This window comes from Heptranchias perlo, chromosome 2, assembly GCF_035084215.1.
Source record: "Heptranchias perlo isolate sHepPer1 chromosome 2, sHepPer1.hap1, whole genome shotgun sequence".
Taxonomy (NCBI): Eukaryota; Metazoa; Chordata; class Chondrichthyes; order Hexanchiformes; family Hexanchidae; genus Heptranchias; species Heptranchias perlo.
The window spans coordinates 93,599,858-93,623,104 of record NC_090326.1 but is presented as its reverse complement, the minus strand read 5'-3'; the positions used below and the strand labels follow the sequence as shown (position 1 = coordinate 93,623,104).

General features: G+C 42.9%; 1 protein-coding gene across 8 annotated transcripts in view; it reads left to right on the top strand.

Moving 5' to 3' along the window:
- ppp1r9a (protein phosphatase 1, regulatory subunit 9A) overlaps positions 1-23,247 on the top strand; it is a 371,465-nt gene that overhangs the window by 154,692 nt on the left and 193,526 nt on the right. For all 8 annotated transcript variants that reach the window (XM_068004352.1, XM_068004343.1, XM_068004329.1 and 5 more), the window contains exons 2-3: positions 16,271-16,403; positions 20,465-20,585. In XM_068004352.1, coding sequence (XP_067860453.1) covers positions 16,271-16,403; positions 20,465-20,585 — 254 coding nt within the window. The remainder of the gene's footprint in view (positions 1-16,270; positions 16,404-20,464; positions 20,586-23,247) is intronic.

The following is a 23,247-nucleotide window of genomic DNA, read 5'->3' as shown; positions in this document are numbered from 1 at the left end:
ATTTCTCCCCAACTCGGTCCTAAATGTCCTATCCAGTATCCTGAGACTGCGACCCCTCGTTCTGGACCCCCACCCGCCAGGGAAACATCCTCCCTGCATCCAGTCTGCCTAACCCTGTCAGAATTTTATATGTTTCAATGAGACCCCCTCTCATTGTTCTAAACTCGAGTGAATACAGGCCGAGTCGACCCAATCTCTCCTCATACAACAGCCCTTACATCCCAGGAATCAGTCTGGTGAATCTTCGCTGCACTCCTTCTATGGCAAGTATATCCTTTCTTGGGTAAGGAGACCAAAACTGCACACAATACTCCAGGTGTGGTCTCACCAAGGCCATGTATAACTGCAGTAAGACCTCCTTGCTCCTGTACTCAAATCCTCTTGCAATGAAGCCCAACATACCATTTGCCTTCCAACTGCTTGCTGCACCTGTATGTTTGCTTTCAGTGACTGGTGTACAAGGACACCCAGGTCCCTTTGTACATCAACATTTCCCAATCTATCACCGTTTAAATAATACTTTGCCTTTCTGTTTTTCCTTCTGAAGTAGATAACTTCACATTTATCCATGTTATACTGCATCTGCCATGTATTTGCCCACTCACTTAACTTGTCTAAATCGCCTTGAAGCCTCTTTGCATCGTCCTCGCAACTCACAATCCCACCTAGTTTTGTGTCGTCAGCAAACTTGGAAATATTACATTTGGTTCCCTCATCCAAATCATTGATATATATTGTGAATAGCTGTGGCCCAAGCACTGATCCCTGCGGTACTCCACTAGTCACTGCCTGCCACCCCAAGAAAGACCCATTTATTCCTACTCTCTATTTCCTGTCTGTTAACCAGTTTTCAATCCATGCTAGTATATTACCCCCAATTCCATGTGCTTTAATTTTGCACACTAACCTCTTATGTGGGACTTTATCAAAGGCCTTCTGAAAATCCAAATAAACCACATCCTCTGGTTCTCCCATATGTATTCTACCAGTTACATCCTCAAAAAACTCCAGTAGGTTTGTCAAACATGATTTCCCTTTCATAAATCCATGTTGACTTGTCTAATCCCGCTGATATTTTCTAAGTGTCCTGTTATCACATCCTTTATAAAAGACTCTAGCATTTTCCCTACTACTGATGTTAGTCTAATCAGTCTGTAGTTCCCTGTTTTCTCTCCCTCCTTTTTTAAATAATGGGGTTACATTTGCCACCCTCCAATCTGCAGGGACTGTTCCATAATCTATAGAATTTTGGAAGATGACAATTAATGCTTCCACTATTTCCATGGCTACTTCTTTTAGTACTCTGGGATGCATATTATCAGGCCCATTGGTCTTATTGGCTTTCAGTCCCATTAATTTCTCCAGCACTTTTTTTACTAATACTGATTTCCTTTAATTCCTCCTTCTCACTAGTCCCTTTGTTCCCTAGCATTTCTGGGAAGTTATTTGTGTCCTCTTCCGTGAAGACAGAACCAAAGTATTTGTTTAATTGCTCTGCCATTTCCTTGTTCCCCATTATAAATTTTCCCGTCTCTGACTGTAAGGGACCGACATTTGTCTTCACTAATCTTTTTCTTTTTACATACTTGTAGAAGCTTTTACACTCTTTTTATGTTCCTTGCAAGTTTACTCTCATACTCTATTTTTCCGCTCTTAATCAATTTCTTGGCCCTTTTTTGCTGAATTCGAAACTGCTCTCAATCCTCAGGCTTGCTACTTTTTCTGGCAACTTTATATGACTCCTCTTTGGATCTAATAGAATCCTTACTTTCTTTTGTTAGCCATGGTTGGGCTGCTTTTCCTTTTGTGTTTTTGTGCCAGAAAGGAATGTATAATTGTTACAATTCATGCATTCGTTCCTTAAATGTTAGCCATTGCCTATCCACCATCATGCTTTTTAATGAAGCTTCCCAATCTATCATAGCCAACTCACTCCTCATACTAATGACTGCCAAACAACTAAATATTAACTTTTAAAAATGTGGAGTCTTGTTACTCATTTTAACAGTTTTTGGTCATTATGGAATCATAGAAAGGTTACAGCATGGAAGGAGGCCATAAGGCCCATCGAGTCCGCGCCAACTCTATGCAAGAGCAATACAGTTAGTACCACTCCCCCGCCCTTTCCCCGTAGCCCTGCAAATTTTTTCCTTTCAAGTACTTATCCAGTTCCCTTTTGAAGGCCATGATTGAATCTGCCTCCACCACCTCTCAGGCAGTGTATTCCAGATCCTAACCACTCGCTGTGTAAAAAAGTTTTTCCTCCTGTCACCTTTGGTTCTTTTCTTTGTCCTCTGGTTCTTGACCCTTCCGCCAATGGGAATGGTTTCTCTCTATCAACTCCGTCTCGATCCTTCATGATTTTAAATACCTCTATCAAATCTCCTTACAACCGTCTCTGTTCCAAGGAGAACAACCCAACTTCTCCAGACGACCCATATAACTAAAGACCCTTATCCCTGGAATCATTCTTGTAAGTCTCTTCTGCACTCTCTCTAAGGCCTTCACATCTTTCCTAAGTGCAGTGCCCAGAACTGGACACAATACTCCAGTTGTGGCTGAACCAGTGTTTTATAAAAGTTCATCATGACTTCCATATTTTTGTACTCTATGCCTCTATTTATAAAGCCAAGGTTCCTGTATGCTTTTTTAACCGCTTTCTCAACCTGCCCTGCCACCTTCAATAATTTGTGCACATATGCCCCCAGATCGCTCTGTTCCTGTACCCCTTTTAGAATTGTGCCCTCTAGTTTATATTGCATTACCTCGTTCTTCCGACCGAAATGTATCACTTCGCACTTTTCTGCGTGAAATTTCATCTGCCACGTGTCCGCTTGTACCATCAACCTGTCAATATCCTCTTGAAGTCTATCGCTATCCTCCTCACTGTTTACTACCCTTCCAATTTTTGTGTCATCTGCAAATTTAAAAATAGAATCATAGAATAGAATCATAGAAGTTTACAACATGGAAACAGGCCCTTCGGCCCAACATGTCCATGTCGCCCAGTTTATACCACTAAGCTAGTCCCAATTGCCTGCACTTGGCCCATATCCCTCTATACCCATCTTATCCATGTAACTGTCCAAATGCTTTTTAAAAGACAAAATTGTACCCGCCTCTACTACTGCCTCTGGCAGCTCGTTCCAGACACTCACCACCCTTTGAGTGAAAAAATTGCCCCTCTGGACCCTTTTGTATCTCTCCCCTCTCACCTTAAATCTATGCCCCCTCGTTATAGACTCCCCTACCTTTGGGAAAAGATTTTGACTATCTACCTTATCTATGCCCCTCATTATTTTACAGACTTCTATAAGATCACCCCTTAACCTCCTACTCTCCAGGGGAAAAAGTCCCAGTCTGTCTAACCTCTCCCTATAAGTCAAACCATCAAGTCCCGGAAGCATCCTAGTAAATCTTTTCTGCACTCGTTCTAGTTTAATAATATCCTTTCTATAATAGGGGGACCAGAACTGTACACAGTATTCCAAGTGTGGCCTTACTAATGTCTTGTACAACTTCAACAAGACATCCCAACTCCTGTATTCAATGTTCTGACCAATGAAACCAAGCATGCCGAATGCCTTCTTCACCACCCTATCCACCTGTGACTCCACTTTCAAGGAGCTATGAACCTGTACTCCCAGATCTCTTTGTTCTATAACTCTCCCCAACGCCCTACCATTAACGGAGTAGGTCCTGGCCCGATTCGATCTACCAAAATGCATCACCTCACATTTATCTAAATTAAACTCCATCTGCCATTCATCGGCCCACTGGCCCAATTTATCAAGATCCCGTTGCAATCCTAGATAACCTTCTTCACTGTCCACAATGCCACCAATCTTGGTGTCATCTGCAAACTTACTAACCATGCCTCCTAAATTCTCATCCAAATCATTAATATAAATAACAAATAACAGCGGACCCAGCACCGATCCCTGAGGCACACCGCTGGTCACAGGCCTCCAGTTTGAAAAACAACCCTCCACAACCACCCTCTGTCTTCTGTTGTCAATCCAATTTTGTATCCAATTGGCTACCTCACCTTGGATCCCGTGAGATTTAACCTTATGTAACACCCTACCATGCGGTACCTTGTCAAAGGCTTTGCCAAATTCCATGTAGACCACGTCTACTGCACAGCCCTCATCTATCTTCTTGGTTACCCCTTCAAAAAACTCAGTCAAATTCGTGAGACATGATTTTCCACTCACAAAACCATGCTGACTGTTCCTAATCAGTCCCTGCCTCTCCAAATGCCTGTAGATCCTGTCTCTCAGAATACCCTCTGACAACTTACCCACTACAGATGTCAGGCTCACCGGTCTGTAGTTCCCAGGCTTTTTCCTGCCGCCCTTCTTAAACAAAGACACAACATTTGCTACCCTCCAATCTTCAGGCAGCTGTCGATGATTCAAATATCTCTGCTAGGGGACCTGCAATTTCCTCCCTAACCTCCCATAACGTCCTGGGATACATTTCATCAGGTCCCGGAGATTTATCCACCTTGATGCGCGTTAAGACTTCCAGCACCTCCCTCTCTGTAATATGTACACTCCTCAAGACATCACTATTTATTTCCCCAAGTTCCCTAACATCCATGCCTTTCTCAACCGTAAATACTGATGTGAAATATTCATTTAGGATCTCACCCATCTCTTGTGGTTCCGCACATAGATGACCTTGTTGATCCTTCAGAGGCCCGACTCTCTCCCTCGTTACTCTTTTGCCCTTTATATATTTGTAGAAGCTCTTTGGATTCTCCTTTGCCTTATCTGCCAAAGCAATCTCATGTCCCCTTTTTGCCCTCCTCATTTCTCTCTTAACTCTACTCCAGCAATCTCTGTACTCTTCAAGGGATCCACTTGATCCCAGCTGCCTATGCATGTCATATGCCTCCTTCTTTTTGACTAGGGCCTCAATCTCCCGAGTGATCCAAGGTTCCCTACTTCTACCAGCCTTGCCCTTCACTTTATAAGGAATGTGCTTACCCTGAACCCTGGTTAACACACTTTTGAAAGCCTCTCACTTACCAGACGTCCCTTAGCCTGCCAACAGACTCTCCCAATCAACTTCTGAAAGTTCCTGTCTAATACCATCAAAATTGGCCTTTCCCCAATTTAGAATTTTAACTTTTGGGCCAGACCTATCCTTCTCCATAGCTATCTTAAAACTAATGGAATTATGATCACTGGTCCCAAAGTGATCCCTCACTAACACTTCTGTCACCTGCCCTTCCTTATTTCCCAAGAGGAGGTCAAGTTTTGCCCCCTCTCTAGTCGGGCCATCCACATACTGAATGAGAAATTCCTCCTGAATACACTCAACAAATTTCTCTCCATCCAAGCCCCTAATGCTATGGCTGTCCCAGTCAATGTTGGGAAAGTTAAAGTCCCCTACTATTACCACCCTATTTTTCTTGCAGCTGTCTGTAATCTCCTTACATATTTGCTCCTCAATTTCCCGTTGACTATTTGGGGGTCTGTAGTACAATCCTATCAAAGTGATCTCTCCCTTCTTATTTTTCAGTTCTACCCATATAGACTCAGTGGGCGAACCCTCGGATATATCCCCTCTCACTACTGCCGTGATGTTCTCCCTAATCAAGAACGCAACTCCCCCTCCTCTCTTACCTCCTGCTCTATCTTTCCTATAGCATCTGTACCCTGGAACATTGAGCTGCCAGTCCTGCCCCTCCCTTAGCCATGTTTCAGTAATAGCTATAACATCCCAGTCCCATGTACCCATCCATGCCCTGAGTTCATCTGCCTTGCCCATCAGACTTCTTGCATTGAAATAAATGCAGTTTAATCTAGACTTCCCTTGGTCTTTGCCCTGCTTTCTCAGACCATCTGTCCGGCCATGTTTTGTACACTCTCCCTTACTGCCTTTTGTTTCTGTCACCACTTTACTTCCCACTGACTTCCTGCATCGGTTCCCATCCCCCTGCCACATTAGTTTAAACCCTCCCCAACAGCACTAGCAAACACTCCCCCTAGGACATTGGTTCCAGTCCTGCCCAGATGCAGACCGTCCAATTTGTACTGGTCCCACCTCCCCCAGAACCGGTTCCAATGGCCCAGGAATTTGAATCCCTCCCTCTTGCACCATCTCTCAAGCCACGTATTCATCCTAGCTATCCTGTCATTCCTACTCTGACTAGCCCGTGGCACTGGTAGCAATCCTGAGATTACTACCTTTTGAGGTCCTACTTTTTAGTTTAACTCCTAACTCCCTAAATTCAGCTTGTAGGACCTCATCCCGTTTTTTACCTATATCGTTGGTACCTATATGCACCACGACAACTGGCTGTTCACCCTCCCCCTCCAGAATGTCCTGCAGCCGCTCCGAGACATCCCTGACCCTTGCACCAGGGAGGCAACATACCATCCTGGAGTCTCGGTTGCGTCCGCAGAAACGCCTGTCTATTCCCCTTACAATCGAGTCCCCTATCACTATAGCTCTGCCACTCTTTTTCCTGCCCTCCTGTGCAGCAGAGCCAGCCACGGTGCCATGAACCTGGCCGCTGCCACCTTCCCCTGGTGAGCCATCTCCCCCAACAGTATCCAAAACGGTATACCTGTTTTGGAGGGAGATGACCGCAGGGGACCCCTGCACTGCCTTCCTACTCTTCCTCTGTCTGTTGGTCACCCATTCACTATCTCCCTCAGTAATTTTTATCTGTGGTGTGACCAACTCACTGAACGTGCTATCCACGACTTCCTCAGCATCGCGGATGCTCCAAAGTGAGTCCATCCGCAGCTCCGGAGCCGTCAAGTGGACAAACAGTAACTTTTCCCTTCTGTCTCAATTCAATTATTTCTTACCCTCTCTTTTTTGTTTTCTATAACTGTTTTTCATTGATTTAAAATGTTGTACCTTTCACTTCCTGGTTTAATGCTGTAAGCCTGCTGAGACATAAGAACATAAGAATTAGGAGCAGGAGTATGCCAATCGGCCCCTCGAGCCTGCTCCGCTATTTAATAAGATCATGGCTGATCTGATCCTAACCTCAAATCTAAATTCATGTCCAATTTCCTGCCCGCTTCCCGTAACCCCTAATTCCCTTTACTTCTAGGAAACTGTCTATTTCTGTTTTAAATTTATTTAATGATGTAGCTTCCACAGCTTCCTGGGGCAGCAAATTCCACAGACCTACTACCCTCTGAGTGAAGAAGTTTCTCCTCATCTCAGTTTTGAAAGAGCAGCCCCTTATTCTAAGATTATGCCCCCTAGTTCTAGTTTCACCCATCCTTGGGAACATCCTTACCGCATCCACCCGATCAAGCCCCTTCACAATCTTTTATGTTTCAATAAGATCGCCTCTCATTCTTCTGAACTCCAATGAGTCGAGTCCCAATCCAGTCAACCTCTCCTCATATGTCCGCCCCCTCATCCCTGGGATTAACCGAGTGAACCTTCTTTGTACTGCCTCGAGAGCAAGTATGTCTTTTCTTAAGTATGGAGACCAAAACTGTATGCAGTATTCCAGGTGCGGTCTCACCAATACCTTACAGTGAATGCAGCTGTCAAAAATGCTGCAGTCTGATTGGTCAAGGGGAGAGATTGATGCTCTTGCTTCTCCCAGGGTCCTAGCGTCGCCTGAACTGACCCTGGGCTCTTCTCTGCTTCCGATTCGAGGAAGTGCCTGAAGAAAAGTAAGTTTGTGGGTTAGTATCAATCTATGGAGCGGTGAGGAGTGTTGGTTCACCGGTCCGAGCGATTTCTACCACAATGTCTTTGTTGCACTTCTGGCCTGTTACATTAAATTTTCTTAAGCATTTTGAATTTTTTGACACCATTGTTTATTTGTATTTTTAATGGAAATTGGTTAACGTGTGTTCTTTTAACCTTTCTTCAAAAGTATTTGAAATTTGCTTTTTACTGTGTTCAATCATAAAATATGAATGTAGAATAAAGAAATATATTTCATCATTAAGTCTGTATTCCAACATGAAACCAACCGCAACAATGCAAAAAAACTGGCGCTTTTACAAAATTACCACTTTCATAAGACTGCAAAATATGTATGTGGTATTAACTTTCTGTGTAGATTTTTCTTTCAGAAACCTGTTTTAGAATTTAAGTTTTTGGGGGGAAGATGGTGGGGATGCTTTTTCTACTCCTGTGAAAAGGTTGACCACAAAGGATATCCCTTAATTACGTGTTATTGTTAGGTTTTGTTTCTGGTGTTGCGATGCTGCTATTGAAAATCAGTCATTATTTTCACGTGGGAATGTGTTTCTGGGCAAGTGCCTTTTGCATGTCTCAACATTTCTCAGTAGCTGCACTTGTTGTTTACAACAGGAAGCTTTTACCTATTCTTACACCACAGTATTTGAAGGAGCTGCTGATATGGTTACATCACATTTTAGTTGCAGTTGTCAGCTCCAGGATGCTTGTACTGCAGAAAATTTACCAAAGTAGATGGCTGTGAGTAATCTTGAATTTCATCAATGATTATAATTAAGATAGGGTTGAGTTCATGTTTGAAATGCATGTGTATTGTATACAGAGATTGCAGTTAAGCATCATGAAATGATAGCTTTGAGGGTTAGAGAAGGCACAGTATAACCAGGCTTGTCTCTTGGGGCCAGATAAATAATGGGTGACTAAAAAATACTTGTTATAATTTGGATTCATTCCAAAAACTTTTTACTCGCGCTCAACGCAATAGATTATCTTCCATAGGTAAGTCTGCTTCATGTGAAACAAAGCTTGACTTTTTGAAGTTTATGCATTGGTGTGCCATGAGGTGAACAATGAGCCTTCTATCATTTGGGTAAGCACTGGAAACATAGCAGCCTATGCTTCGTGTCATCTAGATCTCTGAATTGGTGGAAAACACCATGCTGACAGATCGTATAACTTGGGCTAAAATGCCAAATTTGAATTTATTATAGGAAGTAAAATTATGAAGGAACACAAAAAGAATGAATCAGCAGATCTAAAAGAACAATAAGTCTGTAATTCTTGATGTGGCGATGCCGGTGATGGACTGGGGCTGACAATTGTAAACAATTTTACAACACCAAGTTATAGTCCAGCAATTTTATTTTAAATTCACAAGCTTTCGGAGGCTACCTCCTTCCTCAGGTGAACGATTCTTATCAGTACTTCAAAATTGTTTTCTGAGATCACGTAACAACCATTGTAGAATCCTTTAAGAAGTTTGTTTCAATATTCTAATATACCATACATGGGCATCATGGATTCCTGGTTCACCACTATGATGTGGAGCTAAACAGTTGAATTATTTAAAGTAAAATAATTGCTAGTCGATCTCTGTAAGCATTGCTCTTGGTGAGTTGGCGGTTTCATACGAACAGGCGTGTTGTACCAAGTAGTATTAGCAGAGACACTGACATATTAGCACTGGGAGTAACCTTGGGATCTGCAATTTTATTTTAAATTCACAAGCTTTCGGAGGCTTCCTCCTTCCACTTTGGGAAGTTTGTGCAAGATTGCAACCCTTGTAGGATTTCTATCTAGTGCTTATTGAGTGTTTCCTGTGGGAGTACCTGATTTGTGTTGTTGTTTATGATTGTGACTTAATACTGGAAATCTCTTTTCCCCAGACTATATATAGCATAATGTAGTCAGTATGAGAAGCGCTGCACAGCTTAAAAAGGAAAATTGCGCATTTGAAGTGACTGTGTACAATAAAGTAACTTTTGATCTGATTTTTCCTTTGCAGACTATTAAAACAAAACACAGCAGCATGTCAGTATTATCTAATAGTGTTTTTCAAACTTTTTTACAAATACTGACAAGCTGCTGTTGATCCATTAATGGCTAACTTCAAAAAAAAGAGCTCCGTCTTCCTCTGGATAACTGCGGAAAACATTTTTTATTGGTGTATGCAAAGGAACAGGAGTAGGCCATTTAGCCTCTTGAGCCTGTTCCGCTATTCAATGAGATCATGGCTAAACTGCGCCCTAACTCCATATACCTTTGGCTAACAAAAATCTATCAATCTCAGATTTAAAATTAACAATTGAGATCTTTGCGGAAGTAATTTGTTACAGAAATAATTTGTCAGCAAGTCAATAACAAATACAGAAAATGTGTACGGTGTCGCATTCTCAAGACTCTGTAGCAGATGGTGAAAAGCAATTTAGCCATGTGAGTTCCCAGGAAACCTGTTGCACATGACATAGGGTCTATGGAGCTCTGTTTGAAATTCTGTGATGTAATAGTAGCTAGCACAATAGTGGCATCAGTTAACACACTTGAACTATATTCGTAAGTCAGCTAAATCACTGGTAAAGTTCTCATACACATTTATGTGTGTAACATTTCTGATTTTTGTTTTCTTTGTTTTGTGTTAAAGCTTATTTTGTTCCCAAGGTATTCCGCTGCATCTGTAGTGATATATTGGAATACTGATATCTGAAGTATGGAACTAAGCTATTCCAGCAAAATGCTCTGAAAAGAATAAGCTTCAGTTATTGTGGAAAATTTTGAGTGTACAGAGTAATCCATTATGATGCATATTAGATGCACAGTAGCACAGGGTAATGGAGTGCTAAAGCATTTCACCGTGGAGTGTGATGTGCATTTATACCTGCAATCCTCACACTTTTGAGTTCCTGATCTCAGTCACGTACCTCATCCACCACCTTAAACATTCACTCCCTCCACCACTGGCACACTGTGGCTGCAGTGTATACCATCTACGAGATGCACTGCAGCAACTCGCCAAGGCTTCTTCGACAGCACCTCCCAAACCCGCGACCTCTACCACCTAGAAGGACAAGGGCAGTAGGCATGTGGGAACGCCACCACCTGCACATTCCCCTCCAGGTCACGCACCATCCTGACTTGGAAATATATTGCTGTTCCTTCATCGTTGCTGAGTCAAAATCCTGGAACTGCCTACCTAACAGCACTGTGAGAGTACTTTCACCACACGGACTGCAGCAGTTCAAGAAGGCACCACCACCTTCTCAAGGCAATTAGAGATGGGCAATAGATGCTGGTCTAGCCAATGACGCCCACATCCCATGAATGAATGAATTAAAAAAAAGTTAGAGGCAAGATGTCTCCTACAGGGAGAAGAGAGTCACATTCGAGGTGTTTCACATGCATCTCATGGAAATTGGTTTTAGAGCAGCACCGACTGAGGCTTCGGAGAAGATCATTTGCCCATTCCCTTTGATGGTAACTGGGGCACAGAAAGGAGAAGAAAGAGAAAATGCATTTTTTTTTGATAAGGGGGGGGGGTGGCAGAAGTGGGCAGGCCGAGGGGCAGAAGTGGGCAGGCTGAGGCTGTGGGAGGACAGTGGGGACTACAAAGAAAACATAGAAAATGGAAAGGAATGAGGGAACAGGCTTGGAGGTAGGGAGAGAGGGCAGCATGGCAGGGAGAATTGTTATTGGTGGTATGCTTGCAAAGGTTTGGCTGGGAGACAAACATTATGAGGACCAATAGTGCTACCTAGTGTTGGGCGATTTGCAAGGTAAGTAAGTACAGTGCAACCTGTACAAACCGACACTCCCAAAAAACGGACACTTATTGGCAGTCCCAAATGACTTACATTGTAACAGATACAAGCTGCACCTTGAAAGCACGATACTCGCAAATTACGAACAACGGACAACCTTCAATGCACCAAGTCAGTTTACAACTTGAAACATGGGACACGCAGCAGCACGCAAAAGAAATGGCTTTTGTGTAACAGGGTGCGCTTTACCTAGCATCCATAGCAGCAGAGAAACTGCTCTTTCTCTGGGATTAAATGCTTGCACAGCTCTATCCTACGGAGTCGTACAACACCAGGTTATAGTCCAACAGCTTTATTTGAAATCACAAGCTTTCGGAGCTTTGCTCCTTCGTCAGGTACGATCCCAGGTGAGGGCAAAAAAAGAAGGAATGCTGCAGGAGATAAAGCCGATCCCAGGATAGTTGGCTTATCCGGTTTACTGTACACGCAAGGATCATTTTGAAAATAAAGACACCTGCAAAGAAAGAACGCTATATATCAATTTATAAGCACTTCTTGGCATGTCAAAAGTAATGCATTACCTCGAGGCATGCTGTCCAACCTGAGCTATCTCCATCTCTTCCCCATCTGATGTTTCCTGATGAGTGATGTGGTTGATATCTCACCATTTCTCCCCCACCCCCCCACCACCACCCCCCCCCCCACCCCACCTCGTGCATCTGCTCACTGCCAGCTCTGGTCTCTCTTTTAAATAATTAGCCGCTGGTTCCTGAGCCCCATCTTGCTAAGCCCTTAGCCACAGTGGGCCTGCTCCCCGCTCCCCGTCGACTATTGCAGTCCCACCTCTTGTTGCAGCCATCTTGGCTGCTGCATCCTGCCTCCACTCAAAGTGCATGGCTCCCTCCGTGTACATGCTGGGTTTATTGGCTGTGCTTTATGCCTCTTTAAAAATAAATTGACAAAGGCTTGCAGTCTGTTTGAGTTTTTTTTTTAAAGACAACTGATTTTATTTTTAAAATATATATGTTGGGGTCCATGCTTCAATTTAATATAGTCTAATGGGCTTCTTCTTGCTCCCCTGTTCTCTTCTTAGAGTTAGGTCGGTTAGGAGTGAAATCAGGAAGAATTTTTTCACACAAAGGGTAGTAGAAATCTGGAACTTTCTTCCCCAAAAGGTTGTGGATGTTGAGTCGACTGAAATTTTCAAGACTTGAGATCGATAGATTTTTGTTAGGTAAGGGTATAAAGGGATATGGAGAAAAGGCGGGTAACAAGTTTGAGGTACAGATCAGCCATGACCTAGTAGAATGGCGGATCAGGCTTGAGGGGCTGAATTGCCTACTACTGATCCTATCTTCTTATGTTCCCCATCCCCTCCACTTCCTGTCCCCCTTCTACTACCCCACCATATTCACTTCCATTCACCTCCTGCCTCTCCTGCTCACCTCTTCCCCAACTGTCCTTGCTCCCTGCTCCCCTTTCTCCCTGAGGCTGTGATGTTGACCATGCCCCACCGACTTGTTTTGCACTCAAAAAAGGTGCAAAAGAGATTTCTGTGAAGACTAAATGCAGCCACATGCAAGATCTTTCACGTGTAACGAGTGAAAGATGAAGAGAATTTTTTTTTTGACGAACTCGAGTCATAGAAACTGCACTTCAAAAAGTGCTGAGTTTAAAGCCATGTATACATCAGGTTAAATTCTAATAAATTACACTTTCACTTGAAAATATCATTTTCTCCCTGCCAGTATATGTGGATTGTTTAAGATTTTAGAACCCAGCCCCATTTTACTTGACAATTGCTGCCTTTATATGCTTTACCAAGAGATAAAAGCTAGATTTGAAATAAAAAGAAACAGATAAGTAGAGGTCTAACTGACCATATACCTCTAAAACTAGCGTGTTAGTTTTTCATTTTTAAAAATTCATGCTTATATTTTTTAAAGTATTGTTTTCGGAAACCTTCCCTGTTTCTCACGCTTCCTTCTTGCGCCGGCCTCTGATTGTCGTTGCATCTCTCTGTCTCTAACTGAACACCCTGCAGCCCATTCAAAAAGATTTTTGAAGCTGGCAGTTCTACTCCCTCTCAGACCAAATCTTTTTTTGCCCCCAAGAGCTATTTCAGCACTACTGTTGTTTCTTCTTTCTGCTGTTAGCACCCTTCTGCCGCGGGCCTTTTGTTTCTTTTTCAAACTGACCATTCTTCTCTTTGCAGCCCAGTCCTTCTGTATAGTTGCCTTTCTTTGAGGGAAAGTCAACTAACAAAGAAATAAATTTACCTTAAAAGTAAGAAAATTCTCACCAGTTCCTGCCAATTAAAAGCTAAGGATTGCAGGAACAGCAAAACATCTTCTCACAAAACCAACAAAGACTAACTACATTTAACAAATCAACCACATTTATACCTGTACAATAGCACCTACTAGGCTGAGTGAATACGTGATGCCCATAACCTACAGGTGTAATAGGTACTACAGGTGCTGCAATGGGTTTTCCCCTTGGAGTAAGGTTAACATAAGGGTTTTTGATGAAAACAGGCACTGGACCCACATTGGGCTGCACTGGATTAGAGCCAATTCTATCTGTGTTGGGGGTATAGGTGCATTCTTCTTATGGGGGTCGATGTTAGAGGCTAGGTCTTTGGCCCTTAAGTGGCATAAGCTTAAAATTGGAGCTAAGTCATTAAGGAGTGAAGTCAGGAAGCATTGTCAGGATTTTGATAGGGAATAAAGAAAATAAAACCCTTAAGTATAGTGATAGTAGTTCGATATGTAGGTAAACCTGGAGTCAGGTGCATCATTGCAAGAATCAATGTTACAGTATGAACTCCATAGCGGCTTAATGGTAGCTTAATGTTTTCTGACCAGTCAGTCTAAGGAGATTTGCTTGCAGTGCACAATGGCTTAAAAGAGAATATCAATGACTACAGAGACGCCCGATTCTTTAGCAAAGCCTCAGTACTACAGGATATTTCAGGTTTTTGTGGACCTTTGAACATAGCACGGCTTATTACTAGTAGTTGTAATGGACTGGTGCTGCCCTGGCTAAGATTAGCTAATTGAATACAGACCAAGGATTAAATCTAGCATGTAGTACAGTTAAGAGATTAGAATTGAAGCATGTTTTGGGGGCAAAGTAGAAACAGCTTTACTTTGTTTTTGGCCTCAGTGAAAAATGGTGCCATTTTCTTAGCCTTGATATCTCTTACTTAGACTACAAAAATGCGTGAAATGAAGGCGAGAAGTAAATTTGTCTGATCTACTGGGAGTTTTTTGTCATCTCAAGGAAAGAGTATAATTGCTGATTTTGTAAAGTGCAGTAAAAAAGGGGTACATTTAGCACAATAATGCAATCATAAATATTTATTTCATGTTAAAAAGTAAATGAAAATTAGATTAAAATGGTTTGCGCCTCATAAAATGGCAGTCACTCTGGTTGGATGTGGCTATGTAAGTATGGGCAGGTTTGCTTCTGATCCACATGATGATTAATAAGCTGGAGTGTTGAGCAGCATAGAAACAAACTTTGCATTTATTTAAATTATGGCATTTTGTATATTGACATAGTTTTGACTAAAAACAGAATCAAACTATGAGGTTCATTCAACTTCAAATCTCAGCAGTGATTGTTGATCTGTCGGCAGAGGGGTAGGAACATAGGAACAGGAGTAGGCCATTCAGCCCCTTGTGCCTGCTCCGCCATTTGATAAGATCATGGCTGATCTGTGATCTAACTCCATATACCTGCCTTTGGCCCATATCCCTTAATACCTTTGGTTGCCAAAAAGCTATCTATCTCAGATTTAAATTTAGCAATTGAGCTAGTATCAATTGCCGTTTGCGGAAGAGAGTTCCAAACTTCTACAACCCTTTGTGTGTAGAAATGTTTTCTAATCTCGCTCCTGAAAGGTCTGGCTCTAATTTTTAGACTGTGCCCCCTACTCCTAAAATACCCATCCAGCGGAAATAGTTTCTCTCTATCCACCCTATCTGTTCCCCTTAATATCTTATAAACTTCGATCAGATCACCCCTTAACCTTCAAAACTCCAGAGAATACAACCCCAATTTGTGTAATCTCGCCTCATAACTTAACCCTTGAAGTCCGGGTATCATTCTAGTAAACCTACGCTGCACTCCCTCCAAGGCCAATATGTCCTTCCGAAGGTGCGGTGCCCAGAACTGCTCACAGTACTCCAGGTGCGGTCTAACCAGGGTTTTGTATAGCTGCAGCATAACTTCTGCCCCCTTGTACTCTCATCCTCTAGATATAAAGGCCAACATTCCATTTGCCTTCTTGATTATTTTCTGCACCTGTTCATGACACTTCAATGATCTATGTACCTGAACCCCTAAGTCCCTTTGGACATCCACTGTTTTTAACTTTTTACCATTTAGAAAGTACCCTGTTCTATCCTTTTTTGATCCAAAGTGGATGACCTCACATTTGTCGACATTGAATTCCATTTGGGTGTTAGTACTCTCGTCAGCAATCTTGTATCCTCTCCAAATGGGATTGGCACTTGGTGCTGAATTAGGGACACTTTTGAGCTATAGGCCCATATCTACAAAGAATTGGATTTTGTCTACCCAAAATCATTTTTGCCATCAGTCAGGGCTGGATTTGAATTCTGGTCCCAGAGGTGAAAGGCCATTGTCCAATTCACTGTACTACCTTGTTCAATGCTTTTTTGTATTTTAAAAGAACTAACCTTTCAGACTTTTATTAATATATGTGAATAATATTTTTGGATTTTTCAGCTAGATTGATCTTAGACTTTTGCAAATGAGCCATAACAGTAACACCTAATCTGTTTTTACAGGTATTCCATACTTACTCTAATGAAGACTATGATAGGAGAAATGATGAAGTAGATCCAGTTGCTGCATCTGCTGAATATGAATTGGAAAAACGTGTAGAAAGGCTGGATCTTTTCCCTGTTGAACTTGAGAAAGGTAGGAGTAGGAACCTAGGTTTATTTTGCAATTTCTTTATCTGAGCTGAGCTTTTAAGAGAAGGTGATGAACAGAGGCTTGGTACTTGCCTGGAGTAAAAGTAAGATGAAGGGAATTCACCACAGACTACAGCACGAACAACTTACATTTATAAAACACCTTTAAAGTAGAAAATGTCCCAAAGCAGTTCACAGAAGTGTAATCAAAAAAAATGGATGCCAAGCCAAGGAAGGAGATATTAGGAGGGATGACCAAAAGTTGGTGAAAGAGGTGGGTTTTAAGGAGGGTCTTAAAGAGGAGAGGGAGATGGACACCTGTCAAATGAGCACCGAAACGTCTAATATGGTGGGTGGTGCGCACACCATGCGCCGGAAGTGTCCCCCCCCCCCCCCGAATTAGTAAAGGCTGAAGTATAGGTGTCCTGACCCCATGCCTGAGCAGACGTTAGGCCCTTTTTCTATGCAAATAGAGGGCCTAAAGCCTGTCTCAGGACTCCTTCCCAAAATTGGGCTGTCCTGAACACAGCCGGCACTTAAATTTAAATCTGCTTTGCTGGCGAGCTGCCTGGGCACGTACAGCACGCTTCCGCAGTTCGCCAGTCTAATTTAAATGGAACCCCAAGGCCCAATATCGAGTGCGCCTCAGGCCTACTTATTCCAGCGCTGGTATCATTCCCTGTGCCCAGTTTGTGCCAACAGGCTGGCGCTATCCAATTTCACCCCAGTGTCTTTTCTCATTGTAATTGAGTTCATTTTTTCTGGGTTAAAAAGATGAATTTTGAAGCAAACAACATCTAATTATCACACCTGGTTATGTCCTGTTATATTAATTGTTAGAAAATCTAATCATTCTCATTGCTACCAGCTGTCAGACAGAGAGAGGGAGGGCGAGGGCGGGAGACACACAGATCGTGGGAGAGGGGGTGCAGACCACGTGCGCAAGACACACACACACACACACACACACACACACACATTCAGTTTTTACAGAGTTCCCTTAGAAAGTCAGAAACAAGTGCTACCACCCCTCACTGGTGACAGCCACCAGCAATCCACCAGTGAGCCAAGCCTCATTCAAACCCCAGTTGTGCCAAACCTCATTCACCTCTTACAGTTCTGCCAAACCCCAGTTTCCCCTCCACAGTGGTGCCAGATCAAGGAACCCCACTGCAGTACTGTCAAACTTCAGGACCCCCACCATGTTCTGCCAAATCCCTAGACCATTCTCTGGTTCTACCAAAGCCCAGCACTGTCCCCATCCCACTGTTACTAAATACCAGTTATCTACCTCTAAGTGGTGCAATTTGCATAACGCCTTTCTGTGTATTCCGTTCTGAAAATGGTAAGGGATAAAAATTAAATACATAGGCAAAGGTGTATATGCACTCATTTATAATTTAGAGTTATGAAATTCAAAGTCCACAGCACCAGTAAGAATACCATAATAAAAATGCAATTTGACTTCACTCATTATGTTAGAAAGCGATATCAGTAAATTAGGTGGTGTACATCAGGAGAGTGGTAAGACAGAGGTTTGTGCACACGACTTCTCACAGAGTACCAAATCACATTGTGTTGTTTGTGGGATATGCAAATTGAAGACCAAAAACTCTTCTCAGGTACTTTTATTCTCATGCATCTTCTAGTGAACAGTTATAGAACAAAACAACATTGGCAGAAGCACAAGTGAAGATTTACCTGTCAATAAGGAAACCTAGAGAGGGGCATAAAGGGAAAGTTTTCTTTGTTTTCCACTGGTTTTCCTGCTTTATCCCACTTTTGAAAGTAGTGATTCATATGGAGTAGGTTTAACCGGTCTTCGTTTTCAATAACAACTTGCATAAGAGACATAGAGACATATTCAGACAAAAATTGACAGTGAGCCAAAGAAAGAGATATTGCGAGGGGTGACGAAAAGCACGGTCAAAGAGGTAGGTTTTAAGGAGGATCTTAAAGGTGGAGAGGTTTAGAGAGGAAATTCTAGAGTGTAGGGCCTCGATGGCTGAAGGCACAGCCACCAATGGTGGAGCAAAGAGTGGGTGGGGGGGATTCATAAGAGGCCAGAGTTGCAGGAATGAACATTTCTGGGAGGAGGGGGGAATGCTGTAGGGATGGGGGAGGTTACAGAGATGGGAGAGGCAAGGACATAAAGGAGGAGACCAAGGCAAGAATGAGGTTTTCAATGGCAGATGGGCTGAGGCAGAACAGAGCGGGCAGTGTTACAGAGGTGGAATCAGATGGCCTTTTGATGGAGAGGATATGGGGTTGTAAGATCAGCTAGGGGTCAAATAGGACACCAAAGTTGCGAACTTTTTTTTTATTCGTTCATGGGATGTGGGTGTCGCTGGCAAGGCCAGCATTTGTTGCCCATCCCTAATTGCCCTTGAGAAGGTGGTGGTGAGCCGCCTTCTTGAACCTCGTCAGTTGAATAGTCTGGATCAGCCTGAGACAGTGGCCGGGAGAGGTATGGAGTTTGTGGCAGGGGCTGAAGACATGGCTTTTGTCTTCCAATATTAAAATTGAGGAAATTGCATCTTATCCAAGAATGTTATGATTTAGCAGTGAGAAGCAAGCAGTTTGACAATGCAGAGGTGGTGCAGAGGTAAAACTGGGTGTCATCATTGTACATGTGGAAGCTGATGCCATGACTTCAGATGATGTTACCAAGGGGCAGCATGTAGATGAGGAAGAAGAGGGTGCCAAGAATAGATCCTTGAGGTAACTGTTCAAGGGCGGAAAAAGAATCCATTGTTGGAAATGCTCTGACTACGATTTTATAGGTAAGAGTGAAACTCAATTTCACTGAGCTGGACAACGGAGGAGAAGTGTTGACTATGTTAAATGCTGCAGAGAGATCGAAGAAGGGATAATGCACTGTGGTCACAGTCAGAGGATCTCCAGCCCAAGGAGCGCAGACTTGAGCGTATTTGGCAGACAACTGGTTTAACAATCTATCACCAGATCTAGCTGGACTATATCAAGCACTATCTGGCCTTACTCTCCTCTGCCTAAACTACCCACTACTCCAGGATCTAAGATCGAGACTATCCATTCAGCTGCCTGGTGCTTCTTCCTTCCCCTGCCCTAGTCCTGATCTCACATCTTTCTTTACTTTCTCTCCTATATCCCCTGCATTTCCTCTCCAAGCTCATCTTGCCCATGAGACCCACTTCTTCCTCCCTTTGCCCCATTCCCACTAAACTGCTGACCACCTAACTTCCCTCTTTGGCTCCCATTCCAGCTAACATTGTAAGTGGTTCCCTTCTCTAAATGGCTATTATTACCCCCTCCTCAATGAACCCACCCTTAACCCCACTGTTCTTGCAAACTGCTGCCCCATCTCTAGCCCTCCTTCCTCGTTGAACAAGTCGTTGAACATGTTGTCACCTCCCAAATCCGTGCCCATCTTTTCACAACTCCATGTTTGAATCTCTCCAAACAGGATCCCACCCCCTCTATAGAACTGAAACAGCCCCCAAAAAGTCACAAATGATAACCTCTGACTGTGAATATGTTGCACTTTCCATCCTCTTCTTCCTCGACCTGTCTGCAGCCTTTGACATGGTCGAACACACCATTGTCCTCCCTCATCGCTTCTCTGTTATCCAGCTGCATGGGATTGCCCTTGCTTGATTTCACTCCTACCCATCCAGTTGTAACCAGAGCATCTCCAGTAGTGGCTCTTTTAAAACTATTCTTAAAACCCACATCTTTAATCAAGCTTTTGGTCACGCTTCCTAATATCTCCTCCTCTGGCTCAGCATCCTTTATTGTCTGGGATGTTTTTCTACGTTAAAGGTGCTGTGTAAATGCAAGTTGCATTTGTTGTACTTGTTGTTAACATATCCAGAGGAGGAAGTGGATATTAACAGCAGAATTTGTTCTAGTGTCCCTGGAGATTAAAAATATGTTTCAGTGTAGTTTGGATTGATTGCTGTGTTCTCTAATTATTATCTGTCCTATTATGTATTGGATGATGAGTGCAGCATTGACTCATGTTTCCATTGCATTATTTGAGCTCATCACCATGCCAAATTAATTCTTTACTCTCTCACTCTGCAGATGAGGATGGTCTTGGCATCAGTATTATAGGAATGGGAGTTGGAGCAGATGCAGGATTAGAAAAACTAGGAATTTTTGTCAAGACTGTTACAGAGGGAGGAGCAGCTCAAAGGGATGACAGGTAAGAAAAATTGCTGTTGCAAACACCGCATGTTTGTATCTTTTGTAGATGCCACAGGATTTCTCTTTTGTTAAAAACCTGATGGGTCTAGAATAGCTTTCAGGTACGAAATGAATAAAAAGTTTAACCCAGCTATCAGTTCAGGTTTGTCACAAGTTGCTTATCAATCATAAGTAGCTATGGTTACCTACTAGCCCACAAAGCAGTGAGTTGAGTGCTTAACTGATTACAAAACAGTGGTCGCTCTCATTTTGCTAGTTGCCAAGCTTCTTAATGTCACATGGAGTGAACTGAATTGGCTAGACATTGGCATCTGAGAGGGTTGGGACCTCATGAAGCTGAGTAAGATCATATGCTTGGCACCTTTTACTGAAGATGCTTGAAAACACTTCATTATATTCTGGGAGTTATAAATTGGATAGCCAGGTGGTGAGAGATAAAATACTGGAGCCTAGTCTTCAGTTGCTTCCAAGCTTTTATTCACAGGGCTCTACATTACACCCACACCACACCCTAGATCAGCTCTCTCATAAATGGATACAAGAGAGTTCCCAATTGATATGCATCACCTGAATACAATTAACACTAATTGATATAAATCACATGGATACAATTAACACTGGGCTTCACCATGGTTGAGGATGGGGATGTTTATGGAGCCTCTTCCTTCTCCTGTCAGTTGCTTGTTTCTCGACTGGATATGATAGTTACAGAGCTTTGTTCTGATCCATTGGTTGTGGGAATGATTAGCTCTGTCTGTAGCCTTTTTCTTTTGGTGTTTGGTATTTAGGTAGTTCTGTATTGTAGCATCATTAGGTTGGTGCCTCATTCTAAGGTATGCCTGTTGGTGCTCCTGGAACGCCCTTCTATACTCCCCATTGAACCAGAGTTGATTTCCCAGCATGATGGAAGGATATGCTGGGGTATGTAGTTACGAATTCTGCTGCTGCTCCATAGCACTTCATAGATGCCCAGCCTTGGGCCATTTAGCACAATGGTAGTGATGGAGGGTGTACTCACTGTGATGACAGAGTTTTGCTGTTGCAAGAGCTGTGCAGTGGCCACTCCTACCGATGCTAACATTGATAGACATGTCTGCACCATCCTTGCAAAGGCAAACTCTTGTCTTCACAGTGAAGACATGTAGTATGATACTACCATCTTGCTAAATGGAACAAACTGAGGGAAGATCTAGAAGCCCAAAGCTGGCATCTATGAAGTGCTGTGTGCTATCAGCAGTAGGAGAATTGTATACTGTGACATATAGGTAGGCTGGTGAGGATGAGGTCAAGTAGGTTATTCCCTTGTGTTGATTTCCTCACCACCTGATGCAGGCCCAGTAAGGTGGTTATGACTTTCAGGACTTGACCAGCTCAGTCAGTGGTGATACTACCATGGACATTGAAGTTTGAGTACATTCTGTACCTGTGTTTCCTTTAATACTTCTTTCAAGTGGTGTGCAACATGGAGGTATACTGATTTGTAAGTTGGGAGTGGGGATGGTTGCTGGTAATCACCAGGAGGTTACCTTCACCTTGTTTGACCTGAATCCACAAAACTTTATGGAGTCCAGAGCCAATGTTGAAGATTTCCAGTGCCACACCCACCTGGTTGTATACTACTGTGCCCCATTTCTGGTGGGTCTATCCTGCCATTGGGACAGGACATAACCAGGGAGGGTGAGGGAGAAGTCTGGGATGTTGGTTGATAGATATGACTATGAGTATGACTGTGTCAGGCTGTTGCTTGACTAGCCTGTGGGCCTGCTGTTCCATCTTGAGCATCAGTTGTCAGATGTTGGAGGGTTAACTAGGCTGGGATTGTCTGTGTCTTGTCCTGATTGATGCCTGAGTTGTTGCCAATATTTCTCTTAGTGTCCTGTTTTGTAGTGGTTGTTTTACAACTGAGTGGCATGCTAGGCCACTTCTGAGGATATTAAGAGTCTGCTGTATTTGGGACCCTGGAGTCACATGTAGGCCAGACTGGGTAGTGTGACAGGTTCTATTCCCTAAAGGACATTAGTAAACCTGTTGGGTTTTTAGGACAATGCAGCTGCGTTCATGGTCATTTTTTTGGTTCAAGTCCACAAGTTACAAGATTTGTTGAATTCATTTATTGGAGGGGAAAGCTTTTGTTTAATAGATTGACTACAGGTACGTAAGGTAGTATCTCAGAATGCTTGTGATGTCAATACTTTGGGGTGTTTGGGCATGAAAGATTGCATTGCATGCATCATGGAATTGAAGGCTCCGTGTGATTATTTCAAACCCCAAATTGAGGAAGAAATCTAGATTCTTTAGATGCTAACACTAGAAAATGATCAGGGTTCCATTCACCCATCTATGAGAGTAAGGTATTGAATTTAGCATATCTAGTCATGGAAGTTTAGGTGAAATTGGCTGAACATGTGTCGTTGAATGGTATTTGCTGGAGTTATTATCTGTTTTGGTTTAAAGGTGTAGAGTCATTTTGAATTCTAATAGCAGCAGCCTGTCCAAGATAGTTAACATGCTGGTTGTTGCATGATGTCAGCAGATGAGAGGGGCTTGAGTGTGAGCCTAATGCCGAGAGAGCCAGTAGCTGAATTGCTTGGCTATTGGTGCCGACATAGAAGTGGAGATTGAAAGAACAGCAGAATTTGCGGCAAAAGTGGAATTGTCCA